This window comes from Callorhinchus milii, unplaced genomic scaffold (genome assembly GCF_018977255.1).
Source record: "Callorhinchus milii isolate IMCB2004 unplaced genomic scaffold, IMCB_Cmil_1.0 Scaffold1261, whole genome shotgun sequence".
Classification (NCBI taxonomy): Eukaryota; Metazoa; Chordata; class Chondrichthyes; order Chimaeriformes; family Callorhinchidae; genus Callorhinchus; species Callorhinchus milii.
In genome coordinates, this window is record NW_024706002.1 from 1 (window position 1) to 14500 (window position 14500).

At 44.0% G+C, this 14500-nt stretch overlaps 1 protein-coding gene and 1 pseudogene across 1 annotated transcript; one reads left to right on the top strand and one right to left on the bottom strand.

The window, feature by feature from the left end:
- Positions 1-500: 500 nt before the first annotated feature.
- Positions 501-4955, top strand: LOC121852770 (mitochondrial import inner membrane translocase subunit Tim21-like; the record flags this gene model as incomplete). Its single annotated transcript, XM_042346653.1, has 5 exons — positions 501-563; positions 1529-1626; positions 2080-2153; positions 3865-3970; positions 4866-4955. Coding segments are annotated over 5 exons (431 nt in total), but the record flags the coding sequence as incomplete, so codon positions are not given.
- An 875-nt stretch (positions 4956-5830) lies between these two features.
- LOC121852769 lies at positions 5831-12598 on the bottom strand (annotated as a pseudogene).
- Positions 12599-14500: the final 1902 nt, after the last annotated feature.

The following is a 14500-nucleotide window of genomic DNA, read 5'->3' on the forward strand; positions in this document are numbered from 1 at the left end:
GCGCAACTACATAGGCAATCAAATTGGTTCAAGATCAATAGCTTAAATTGGCTTATTTCTTTTGATCAGCCATGAGGGTCGTGAATAAATTATTGGAGGATGCATATTGGAATTAAAGAACGCATATGCAATTAAACGGATGTGAAATAAACCTTGCTAATCGAAGGTTCTGTAATGGTAGCATACTGGACTTGCAATCCAGAGGTCACTGGTTCAATCTCCCTGAATTGCAGTTTGAGACAAGGGGCATTTTTATTTATTTGATCTTACCTATTAGTGAATGGGCTTTCCACAGTCGATCAGCCATTCGCACGTGGTAGGATAAACTTTGGGTACTCCTACTTCTTCCAAGAAGTCTGGCCTACATGGCAGAGTAGGCCAAAGAACATCTATCGGGGCTCTAGAGGGTTCCTTCAAACGGATGCCCTTCCACCAGCAGTTGCGTGAGTAATTGCAGGGCTGCACTTTTACCATCCTACGCAATGAATGTTTCCTTGCAGTGAAGGATGCAGGCCGAGACTTGACGTACCTCGGAGTCATTCTGCTAGGTGTCGGGCTCACTGGTGAGTGAGATCCTTGCACCTCTGCACACAAGGTAAATGTCACATTTGCGGAGGCTCGGTGACCGACAAGAATCGTGCTCGTTAACCTCCATTCCCCAGGCTCAATATTCCGTGACCTCACGCCAGCCACTTGATAGTAATTCAATATGGTAATGCTGCTAAAGCAGCGGACATTTTTTCGAGGGATTCCAATTTCCTAATTGAAGTCCACATAAAAGTCAATTTGAGAGGGATAATGGCCTCGTTAGGATGCTGAGCCGGTACTGCTTAGCTCTTAATGCCTGCTCGAAGGAAAACAAGTTGTTGTATATCGTGAGTTTATTGGCTGTAGCCTTACTGGGGCTTAAGCAATACCAGTTGTAAGATTTCACAATTGAAATTTCATAATTGAAAAGTATTTGGTCTTGCTCACATCAAATCCTTAACCTTTGACACATAGCAAAACTATTAACCTTTGTGCACAGCTCAAGAAAATAATGTTGGTTGAAGGATGAATCTATTGAAGAGATCACAGATATTTCTATCAGGGCAATTCTCCAACAAAACAGCTTGTCGAGATACAATTATAAGATTCCAATACATGTATGAAATATAAAATTGAGGTACAGTATATGCCTGCACCAACCCGCACTGATCAGCGTGGTGAAGTATGGTCATATTACCCACATGACCCACACTGTGGGGGAGGCTGTTATCCAGCATTGGATTGACAGAGTGGCTGTTTAAGTGCAGGGGATTTTTTGTGAGTAAAACGTCGCTACAAACATACCTAAATTGGCAATTAAAAATCAATGTGCGCAAAATATCACTGCGTGTAGGCTTAAGAAATTCTTTGCGCGGGTGTTTGTACAGCAGAAAATTGGTGTTGATGTTATACAAGGCATTCGGAGTTCCACCGTCTGCACTGGGGTAACTGGCGGCATACCTCTGGGTTTCCTTAGAGTATTTTTTGTGTGTGTCTGCAGGCGCCTTGCTCTACCCAGTGTTCATGGAGCTGTTCTCCTCCTGGAGTCCCAACAGAGTTTACACATCTGCCTTGGGACGCTGCCGAGACCACCCTGAGGTCACACACTCGCACAACCGCTATGCACTTTTTCCCTGGTGTAAGGTTATAATTATGATATTTCACAGGCCAAAGTATCCATACGGATATATCACAGAGCAGTGCCACCGTAGATGTTAGGAGAATGGCTGACAGAAGTGGATACCTCTGAAATCTCTTCAAGTAACCTCAGGTCCACACAGTAGGGGTCAGTACTTGTCCAGCCATTGTCGCATGACAGTCAAACCGATATATTTAATTCTCGGAGGGTGGTTTAACCTCACAGTGCTTCATAAACAATGGGAGATTGAAAGTTTGTGCAAAAAAACCCAGAAACATTTTCTTTAGACACATTCAAATGATCAGGCTCAGGTGAGAAAAATGAGGATTGATTTACTGAATTGTTACCATTTCTCAGTGCACAAACGGTGGTCACGGGATCAACGTTTCCCTCTTCCATCTCATTGCCTGCAGGTCATGGCTGCCCTTGGACTGCCGATCAGTGGCTACGGGGAGACGACGCGCCGTGGCCGTAGACAGCATGTCAGGTAAAGCCTTAAGTTGGTACACGCTTGAGAGCACTGCAGTCGAACCAACTTTACCCATCTATTACATGGCTATGGGGGATGACCTGTACCCAATTGTACGCAGCAATTTTAAAGGCAATGGTGCCATTTTCAGAATTGTATTTGAAGAAAGATGCACAAACAGGTTGGGATGGTGGCTTGTGGGGGCTATGCAGCGGGCAGTAAAGGGCAGCGTATAAACATTTATTGTTGTGCTGTGCTTCTTTGCTCCATGTTTATGCTCGCCCCTTGACCGACGCACACTGACCATTGTATGTATACATGGCTGTTGGGGTGGTAATGGTGATATTGTGAAATATGGGACGGTGTAACCATTGCACGTGTGTGGGAAATACGTGAGGCTACCGGCAAATACTGTGTAAACATGAAGGTGGTTATCTGGGAGATGTCTCCTTTCCATTAATGAAACATACATGTCACAAAGCCAAAGACAGCCTAGGTGCAAGGTCTACAAGATAAGACGTGGTCGTTTTTTGGTTGCATTTTCTGCATCTTCCTGTAAACATCTTTTTGAACCATATAAGAATATTGTATGATCGTTGTGTAGAAAGTCTGCATGAATGCTGGCATTTACATTGTTCAAATGCTTGGATGGTGAACAGGTTCAAGTTCATTTATTAGGTATAGCCCTGTGAGCCATTCGGCTCTTGAATCAGGTGCAACCGCAACAAACAAAAAACAAAAACATGGACAAAAAACATCTTAAAGTGAATATGTGACTGAGTGCAAACAGAAAATCCAAGAAAAGACAGCAAAACATTGCAGAAAAAAAATCACCGTACACCAACGCTGTGTGCAAAAATCCCAGTGGAAGAGATTCAGTGCTGCATACCCATTATTTCGTACATGTTGGGACTCCAGCAAGACAGTAACCCCATCCGTAATTTATGGCCCCAGCATGATTGAGTTGACCGTGCCGTGACCAGGGCAGTAACGCTCAATATTGACCCGTAATGCAAGGTAAATGTTAAGAGAGCCTTACACAAGAAAGTCACGTCGCTTTCTGTTTGGCTGCGTCGTCTTTGGTGTAATGTGAAAGCGGGCCTTTTCCTACACGTGATCATTTATACTTGTAGAATGGCCTGAAATGCCCCGAGTCTGTAATATTTTATTTATTGAATATTTTATTTCCACATCTGGACATTTTCGCCGTCTTTAAAATTGTATGAATTGCGACTGCGGGCTCTGCCAGAAACAGCTTTTCTTCGTAACGTCTCATTGAAAATACATGGGGAATTTGAACTAATCAACTATTTTAGATGAGGTCAAGTAACTTTCATTCCTACTGTTATTTACATTTAAAAAATATTTTTCTCAGTTTATCCCGATTGTGCTTTTGGCATTATGTCGCGAGACAAAGTATCCAATTGGATTTCTCGCAGAGCCCTGCTGCAACCCTCATGTTAGAGGACAGCCCAAGGAAGTGCATATCAATAGCTCCTCTGAAATCCCTTCATGTGATCTCTGGTCTACACAGTAAGAAGGCAGAATTTGTTTTACTCGCCCTGCACGTAGTATCATGTTCGTTACATTAGTCAATCCGATCATGCTCAGCTGAAATGTAAATAAAATAGCGCAGAACCAATTACATTTCATGGGGTTTTTGCAGTCATTGGTGACTAAGGAATTCATTCACTTGATGTAAATAATTTTTATTTCCTTTTTTACTCAGCCATTTGGAGTTCGAGCAGGAAGGAGTGAAGCACATGCGTGTCAAGTTCTACATTAGTGGTAGCGAGCCGATGGCAAAAGGCACAGTCCACGCAGAGGTGGTGCAGGTGAGTTTACAGCGCAGTGCTGTGCAGGAGCATCTCCCATGTAGCCGACTTAGCCTTGCCCCACGCATGCCACATTTGCATGACCTCTGGGAAAACGTGCCTCGTTTCACAGACCGGGTTTGCCAGCTCGGCTTGTGTTTCGTTGGGAGCCATATTGTGCTGATCCAAACCCACTTGGGTGTGGGATGAGAGCTTAGGAGCACGCATGTAATCGTTTGGCTTTTCCCCAGCCTGAAGTAGTCATGGTGCCACAGGATCAATGCAGAAACAGGATGTGTTGTTAGCGATATCCATTGTTCATCTAAATCGATGGCAGTTATTGTAAACGAATCATTGAAAGTTACAAAGTGAGATGTTAAGCCTAAATTAACTCATGCCCATGTTAAACATTGTAAAAAAAAAACATTAACCTGGGCCGCTAAGCCCAGTTTTCCATTGGTCATGGAAATGTTGCATTGGACTAACCAGTGTGCCCATTACAGAGCACTTTTTAGATGCTTGTAAGTTTGAAAAGGATATTTAGTGCACATATCTGCTTAAACCATCTCATAGGGGTAAAAAATAATAATCGTTCTGTGTAGCTATTAACAGGTTAATTCACAAAATAACTGGTGTTAATATGAATGGCTTTATAACAGCAGCAATTTAAGTCAATTGTTAATTTGTATCTCGCCACAAATAATGATTATTTGCTAAAACATTTGCTTCCTTTAAGGCATCAATATGGTACGAAACAAGTTCAGTCAATAGCCAGCCATTATATGTAATAAATATACTGTTTAAATATATAAATATATGAAAACAATACTTGATGTTGCATTTTGTAAATAATAAACATTTGCAAATAACGTATGCAAGTATTAACTGGAGGTATGTATGCATGTTTGTCTCTCAGACTCCAAAAGGCAAGTTTGAGTTTAGATATCTGTTCGTGGAGCTGGAGACATATCCAAGACGCATTATAATCATAGAAGACAACCGCTGATATTCAACACACGGATGCACAGACACATCAACATGGCGCACACCTGCTTTTCGAACTTTGGAATGTTTAATTTCACAGTACAAAACCACGTGTACACACATGCACTATCTTATGTTCTGCTTGTAAAAATGCAGTATATGCACAAATATAACTATAATTTTACAAAACATGTTTGAGCCAAAAGGAATTTATAACATTTTTGTTCAAATAACTTACACACTTGATTTATAAAATGCAGAACTTGAATGTGTGAAACAGAAAATAAAGCAAACAACATATGCCTAACAAAACAAAGATTCTTGATCTGGTGTTCATTGAAATATTAAGTAATTTTAGAAACGAATTAGGTTGTGAAATGTATAATATACTTAAGATAATGCTGTGAGATTCTATGCTGCAATGTTTACACCTCATTAAGGATCCTTGAGCCCATAATAGTAATAAAGGCACATGTTACAATTTACAGAAAATTGTCTAAAGCTGTCCTGCTTTGCCAAGACTGGCGTTCTACATCGGTGAATATTATGCCAGTAGGGTTACAGTATTGCATCCCTGTTTCCTTAAAGGCATCGATATGGTACGAAACATGTTATCCACTGTATGCATTTTATCCCCTGTAATACAATTAACTTCACCTGCTGTGGGAAGATTAAGGAACGCAAGTGGATCAGTTACACCACATGCCTTATGTGCTCTTTCTACATCCTGGATTTAATGCAACATGCAATGTCGTCCCCACTGAAATAAAATAATTACTGAAGCATTTTAATCTTTTTTTTGTAAGGGGCTCAACATATGGGTACAGATTTGGTTGCAGTGCATTGTCCAGACTGATGTCCCTGATGAGCGTAGAGGCCATCTGCTGTGCAAAGTTGTCATGCTCGATGTATTTTGAAGGGGTTGATGGGGATTGTTCGGAGAACCTGATTCTCAAACACAAACGTTTTGATTCTCTGGAAGACCCAATGGAAGATGAGCAGAACGCTGACGTACTGCACCCAGCCAAACTTTATCTGCTCCCAGAAGCCTGGCTGGTAAGTGTCAATAGCATGTTAAGGCAAAACCTGAAAGTACGCCACGATTACATTTATAGAAGCACATGCCAGCTACTTGCTATGCTTTTCAAGTGTCACACGGACATCATTTAGGCACACCATCTGCTAATTGGCACGAATATAAAAGGTCCTTTAATAATATTCCTACTGCTGGCATCAAGAAGAACTTTGGTTAACTGTAATTAACACGAATGGCTGCACCGGGTCATGGATAGCCATGACACCACATGAATACATAAAGATTATAAACATGAAAGGTAATACTGGACAGGAAATACAACTGGGAAATTCTGAATTGATTCCTAAGACTGCATGCAGGTCTTACCATTGTATACTGCAAGCTGTAAAATAAAAATAATGCAACGTAAATATTAATTACCACAGCTGTTAATGTATTAAGTTGTACTGTTAGTAACACAACCGTTAACGCATTTACTGAAATTATTTAACTGCAGATGTATTCCTGTAGAAATTGCTGTGTCGAGTTATCAGCATTCATCAATGTGAAGTATAGTACAATGGTGAAGGATATAGGATGGTCTCCTCTGGGTAGCGGATGAGCAGGTTAATGACGAAGGGGGTGGTACCAGCTCGGCCAGACTTCCACATGACCATCGTGTTGCCAAGTACTGTACTCACTGAAAATGCAAATTTACAATGGAGACATTAGTATTTAAATAGAAAATAATCACCTTTTGTAAATCCAATAACTTTATTTTGGTTCTTGATGGGGAAAATGTAAGTATTGCCTCATCCACGTAAAAGTGTTTTACACATTACACACAGCCTTCTGGGAGTGCACAATTTCAGCTGCATTGGGTCAATACGAACAAACTACCGTTTTTTACATTTGGTGTCTTATCAGCAGTTTGGCTTGCTTGACCAATGATTGATATCAGTTCTTTCCTATAAGCAGTTCACCAGCATTTGTATGAGTAGCCTCTACACTTGAATTGACTATCACAATGACCTGTAATACTGCTGTGTGCAACTTATACATTTTTATTTGCAGCCCTTAATCGACTGCTGGATGAAGGCCATATGGGTTATGGGGGTTTGCCCATAGTTACCAAGCTGGTAAGTGCACGTTGGTAAAGGGAGGTCAAGACAGAAAATCGAATGTAGGTCACTGGGTTTACAGCACAATGTGCTAACCACTGCACCACCACTAGTGTGTGTAGTATAATGCACAGTATCTCACCATTCCTTTCCTGATAGGCGTGGATTATCTCAGTAAATCGTAAGCTTCGGCAAATGGACTGCTACCATTGACCACTGAAACCTGAAGTGAAACGTGAAAAGGAACAATATAGAATTCAATAGTTATTGGTATACGTTGTGAGCAAGTGACTACTTGTCAGTGTAAACAATCTTTACTTGTCAATTATAATGTGTAGGTTGGCTGTAACTAAGAACAAATGAAACTAGTTCTGTTTCAATAGGACAATAATCTGTTGTAGTTTTGGGCTTCTGAAGATAACCTACATATATTGTTTTAGATCTGAAGATTAACTACACTGCATCGACAATGTAGGAGTTATCGGGAAATAATTAAGGAAATATTTCGTAAACTAAAACTAGAGCCTCTCTTGGCAATGTATGCAGTAACTTACACCATATGGCGAGTATGTGTAAATGATTTGTCCAGGTTTAAGTATGCGGTGACTGATCAGCTGTTCATAAGATTTTGGGAGGAAAGTCAGACAAGCCAACGGTTATTGATGGGTGGCAAAGCATTGCCACTGGTTGTACATTGTAACGCGTGTCCAGGCCACGGTGAGCAAGTGGCTCTCGCTGCCGAAGACGCAGGTCTCCATTGACGCTCAGCTCGGAGCCATGCAGCGGGAAGAATGCTGCGCCAGGGCCATGCTCTGCATCACCAGCGTGGGCATTCGCTGTACCCACATGCAGACCACAAGTTGTTTATTCACAGGAGAATGACCATATGCTTATGCAGGCACACATGAACAGTCAAATCAACAATGAAAATGTGTTTGTGAGGTGCTTACAAACAGCTTGTAGGAAAAGGTGAGCAGAAGATGCACACCGACCACTTCTTCTGCAGCGTTCATTGGCATGGACAGGGAACAGTGCAACCGGTCTGCTTTTCCGTCCAGATTCACGTCCTCCTCCCTCGCCTGTGCCAGCCAAGCATAGAAACATTATTTCACTTGGCAGCTGTGGGCTCATTCAAAAGAAACGTTGTACGAGGTGAACTGTGCATAATAGTTTTATGGATAAATGACTTCCCGTTGCTAAATACAGCGGAAATCCACTTAACCTCTATTTTTCACACCCCAAATGATACATCTCTCATCTGGGTGAATAGCCATGCTTATCCATGGATTTAAGGAGTACATCATAAGTTTGCAAAATTAATGCTATCTGTGCACAGTTTAAAATCATGCATTTGGTCTGTACACAACAATAAAAAGGCAACGATTTCCAGGCCATGCGCAACTTTGGCGGCGGCAATAGTTAGCGGTAAATGAATAATACTATGCACGAATTCGCAGATTTTACCGAACCACTATTCACTCAGAAGCAGTCTCCCGGAAGCACGCCATCTTATTCGCCATGCTGTTTTGTGGACAAGAGTGGTAACACAGAAGTGGTGGGAAATTCACCCTGGATAAGAGGAAAATGTGGATAAGCACAAATAAATGGATCTCCCAAAAGAGTATACCCTTAAAATTAGTGGGTTTTTAATCATCGCGGCTTTGCATAGTCGCAACAAATTTATTGTAGTGCTGTCTGAAATTCGCGGGTTTTAAATATTCGCGGCCATAGCGATCCCTGTATGGTACATATTGTACCGACGCATGGGGCGGTGCAGTTGGCGTGTGCGCCAAAGTTACCAACTATACGGACGTACTGTGTTATCATTAACCGTGGCCCCTAAGCGAAAATAAATTGACATTATTAAAAGTTTATATAACACCGCATATTCATATTTTAAATAATAAATGTTTATGTTCATCATTAAAGGTGAGTTAAATAACAATAATACTATACAATATATGTATTCATAAATATATGCATACAATTTATATATTTCAATGTAATATGCTTATGCCCCCTAACCATATTTTCCTCATGAGCTTTCATTATAAATATTCGTGCTGCTATACAAGAACTGTTCCCCGCGAATATTAAGGTCTTATTGTGGATAATACATTTCCAAGTCTTATTTCAGGAGTTGCGGTACGGCATTGTGAAACCCAATCATTTTGATTGCGGAGCATTGTGGATAACCCTCGGCTGATATTCTCGGCACAAGCACAGAGGGCTTCATCCTGTCGCCTCGCTAGTTCTGTTCCTTCAGGAATCGCTGGGACAGACGCACGGTAACGAAAGGAGTGCGCAGCTCGGGCAGCAGAGAGTTGAGGTTCTCGAACGTGCTCCATGCGATGGGCGTTGAGTTCGTCTCCAGCAGCAGCATGATGTTATAGTTGAAGTTCACAGTCGGCTGCTCCACAAATGAGGCTGTTCTCAGCCAGAAGCCTTAAGGTGCATGCCCGCAGTGAGTGGAGAGCAGGGGTGGGATGGGAAACAAAACATCACTTAACTTGGTCGTTATAAACCTACAATCATAGACAGATGTTGCTGGCAAGGTTCATGTTTCCTGGATAATGTGCCAGCCACTGGCACTGCTGATCCGCTGCATTTTTGTTTCTCCAGGCAATTGAGTTTAGGCCAGTCTCAATACATTGATAACTGGATTTCCAAAGCATCTAAATGTGAACCGTACCATTTGTAGCAAGCTGACAGGTCTCAATCTTATCACCAATGAGAGGTCTTGTGAAGTGAAGCAAAAAATACTTTGGTGGTATCATCTGCCTCGGCAATTTATTTTGTCGTACGAGATGTTCTGCTGATTTATTGTGGAAAAACATTAAAATATTGATTTGAAACTTTCGTGACTGTAGGAATTCATATTCTTGGTTCTGTCGGTAAAGTCACGTGGATAGAAATGAAAATAAAAAATAAATTTAAATAAAAGCAAAAAACCCACGACGTTTCGATCGCAACACAAGCGGTCTTCATCAGGCGGAGAGAAAAGAGGGGGCAAGCCTTCAAATGTAACTGCTTCTAAGGGCTTCCAAAGTTGTGAGAGTTGCCGGCAGCAGCAAAGAAAGCTGTGAAGCGCGAGATCGAGGTGGAGCAGATGGCGAGGGGCAGTCCCCCATTGTCTAACACGCCTGGACTGTGCCCCTCGCCTTCAGCCCCCTCTCTCTCCCCATCTCTACCCCCATCTCTACCCCCCTCTCTCCCCCCATCTCTACCCACCTCTCTCTCTCCCCATCTCTACCCCCCTCTCTCCCCCATCTCTCCCCCATCTCTACTCCCCTCTCTCTCCCCCCTATCTCGACCCCCTCCCTCCCCCTATCTCTACCCCCCTCTCTCTCCCCCCTATCTCTACCCCCCCTCTCTCTCCCCCCCCATCTCTACCCCCTCTCTCTCCCCCCATCTCTACCCCCTCTCTCCCCCTATCTCTACCCCCCTCTCTCTCTCCCCCCATCTCTACCCCCTCCCTCTCCCCCTCTCTCCCCCTACTCTACCCCCCCTCTCTCCCCCTATCTCTACCCCCCTCCTCTCCCCCTATCTCTACCCCCTCCCTCCCCCTATCTCTACCCCCTCCTCCCCTATCTCTACCCCCCTCTCTCCCCCCTCTCTCTCCCCCTATCTATACCCCTCTCTCCCCTATCTCTCCCCCTCTCTCTCCCCCTATCTATACCCCCTCTCTCTTCCCTATCTTTACCCCCCTCTCTCTCCCCGATGTCTTCTCCTACATCAACATTGGCTGCCCCGCCCATGCTGCTGACACACTTGGACTACGCAGCTCGCCGCTCAGCTCGAGCTCGTACATTCATGCTGCTCCACGGCTCTTATCCACCACTCCTTATGACACTTGGGCTACGCCAATTTTAAACCTTAATAAACAGTTTCATTTAGAGGCTTAACCCCCCTTTTCTCTCTGCCTGATGACGACTGCTTGTGTTGCGATCGAAATGTCGTGAGTTTTTTTTTCTATTTTCTATCTATGTGACTTTCCCGAAAGAACCAAAGAATATGCTATGAAGGTATTTTTTTGTTCCACATAAACTGGCTAAATTCTACCTCAGGGACTTAATTTATTGCACTGCAGGTCCTAAGGGAAAGTGCATTTCCGAGTGTGTGGATGGAAGACAATCACTTGAACGGATGTCAGGGGTTCTGAGAAATGTTATGCTTCTTGTGGGCCGTTCTCTGAAGCACTCACTCACTACTCTGCAAGAGTTCTGATTGAACACTTAATATCACAACATGCCGACCGTAGCACAATTGGAATTAAATTGGAACAAAGGCACAATGTGTACTCTTTGGCAGGGCATGTTGACAGCACAAACACTTAGTGAATCCAATTGATGTATACAATATCTATTTGATGATGATGGCAACGAGTCAAGGAGTCATGTGATATTCATCACACGGTTGTATAATTACTCAATTGGATATACTGTATATAGATCTACAATAATTTACAGCAATGTGTTTATCCACTGCTGGATGAAGGCCTTTCCACTCCTTTTGTTCATGGTGAGGGTTGTCTGATTACCTTTCACCATGCTCGTCAGTGCAGGTTGATAAGTTTTCGAGTCCCCCTGTGACTCACCATTGGTGTTAGCCGAGCCCACAGCGACTTGTGCGTACGTACACAAATAACGATAATAAAAACAACGAAAAATTGAAAAGCACCGGAACATAGCAAAGCTCTTCCACAAAAAGCAAGGATGGAGTGGTGGTGAAGTGGTGCATGATGTGATGTCGTACGGAGGAATTGCAAAGTATTTTCCGGAACATCATAGACACAATTTTTCATATCCGGTCAAGAACTTCAGATATGTTTTCGGGAAATGAGTGCAACAAAATGAGGACAGGTGTTCACTCGGATGTCCGTGCGACGCTGTTCACCGCATTCGCACTGCGAAGTGGCATTCAATCCGAGGAGGTCTTGAAACTTTTGTCAAAGGGGGTAGGGGCGATCCTCATATATATAAAAAAAATCGAACGTATTTACATTGGTAAATATCAACAAAATACCAGTGGTTTCCGCACTGCCCTATGAACCCAGCCACCTGAGTTGTCATCTCTGAACACTGCTGACATCAGTGTGCGAGTGATACCTGAAACTCGAACCGGTTCCAGCTGCCTCCAAACCCCCGACCCGACTTCACCGTACGGCAAAGCGCGGTCAAATAACCCGCATGACTGGCACAGCACGGAGAGGCATTCATCTAGCAGTGGATTGGCAGGGGCATGTGTTTTAAAGTAGTTTTCTTCTCACAAAAATAAAGTATGTCCCGGGGGTAGGGTGTTAATATATTCTGGCCTTCATAAAACAAACAGAATAGCTAATTATTGATTTGCTTAAGTATCATGCCACGACAGCCTGATGCTATAGAACCCACCCAAATCTCTCGTTTCTCGAACCCTCCTCGCTTCTCGTGCCTTTGAAACCCTCCCCTTGCCGTGGCCCCCGGGAAACTCGCAGCTCAGACGGCCGTCCAGCCCGCCGCCTCCAGCCGCAGGAATGCGCTGGCGCATGTTTAGGCCAGAACTCGTGGCGGCTGCTGTGACTTAAAAAAAACAAGTTAAACACTTGCCTTTTTATCTTGTACAGCGTGCCTGCAAAAGTGCGAAACGACCAACTCTGGGATTCTGAATACGGTATTGTGTGTGTTTATATACGCGTGTGTATATCACACACATATACACACAGTGGGGAGCGGTGGTGTAGCGGTTAGCGCGCTGCGCTGCGCTATGAACCTGGCGACCCGGGTTCGATTCCCGCTCACGGCCAACACCAGTGACGATTATCTGAACCGGTCCCGGGCCTCCCATAGGTCAACTCAGCCTCAAATGAGTAGCTAGTACGGTGTGTAAACGTCGCCACAGGGGAGACAAAGGCGGTCGGGCGTGGTGCTGGCCACCCCACCCCCCTCGTGTGCCGTGCCGGCCTTCATAGGTGCTCGCTAACAGCACTTGCCCCTACAGTCTATCACAACAACAAGCCGATTAAATTATCGGCATACGCCGTGGGTTTAGCCATATAAACTGTCAGAGAAAGATTCTGCCAGTTGGCACCGATTACTGGAAAACAAAGACAAAGATGCGCCGTGTAGGCGACACGGGCTATTTGGGCAAGCACTGCTCGCGAACGCCTATTAAGGTCACGACGTCGCGCAACCTGGTGATGCGGCCAGCACTCTGCCCGACCGCCTTTTTTACACACTGCGCAAGGTGCTCATTTGAGGCTGAGTCAACCCAGAGAACCCCCAGGGACCAGTTTGGGTAACCACCGCTAATGTTATACCCGTGGAGGAAATCAAACCAGATTTCTCGTGCAGAGCACCACCACTGCGCTACCACTCCACCCAGACACGCACTTTCACGCATGCATGATGGACCGTGAATAGTGCTGAAATGTATACCGTAGCTTTCCTATGCTTACCTTTCATATACTCTGCACTCCAATCATGTGCTGGTATTGTTTGTTCTTCTAACTTTCTGACCCGCCCCTGCTGGACATCTGTGAAAATGAGCTTTACAGCTCATCGGATTCCTGGAGTATAAATACATGTTCTGATTTAGTCCAGTAAGCGCCATCTGGCTGCGAGGCTGTGCCACTTTACTGACGTAGGCAGAGGTTGTTTTGTTGTTGAGGACGTAGTGATGAACTCAGCTCGTCACAGCAACAGTGAATTGGCCCCCAAAAGCGATGGGCACCACGTGGTTTTGAAAAAGTAATTTAAGGACTTGTTTTTTAAATCTCATGTCGTGGGCTTACAAAGACAATTGCGGGCAATGTGCAGCTTCGAACAGTGCACATCCACACCGTACCCACTGCTGAAGCTGAACAAAACAGCAGTTGTTTCAAATTAATGTCCTCTGGCAGGATGAACGAGGCTGGTAAACGCGGCCAAAACGGTGCACGCTTCAGTTGCATGCCTTAGCATTAGTGGAGCCTTCACGCAATGGAGCTGCCAGTATTTTGCTTTACAAACGTGTCGTTATCTGCGACGTATAGTTCAACCGCGTGTGGGTGTTTTGATTTAGCAGTAAACGATGTTCACGTGTCGTCAACAAATCAATCGATGTCTTTATTTCAGCCGGCTGAGTTTCTGTTCAGATAACATGTTTCTATTGCAATGGGGATTGGCATCAATAATATTCAATCAGGAGTTGAACAGATATCCCAAACAGGACGTCTCTCTGATGTGTTTTGGTGGTGCCGTGCATGTTGCTCAGCGATGACGTTCACGTCTCCAATTCCTGAAGGTCTTGAAGAGTCCCCGGTCTGCGGAGTAAAACATCGGACATCGTTTCTGAACAACGCTAGCAGAACAATCTCAAACCACATGGAAAACTGTACCGTACGGTCGTAAAAACGCAGGCGGCAGTATGGGACTCTTTCCCCTTCACGTCCCTCCACTCAATGTTCTGGAA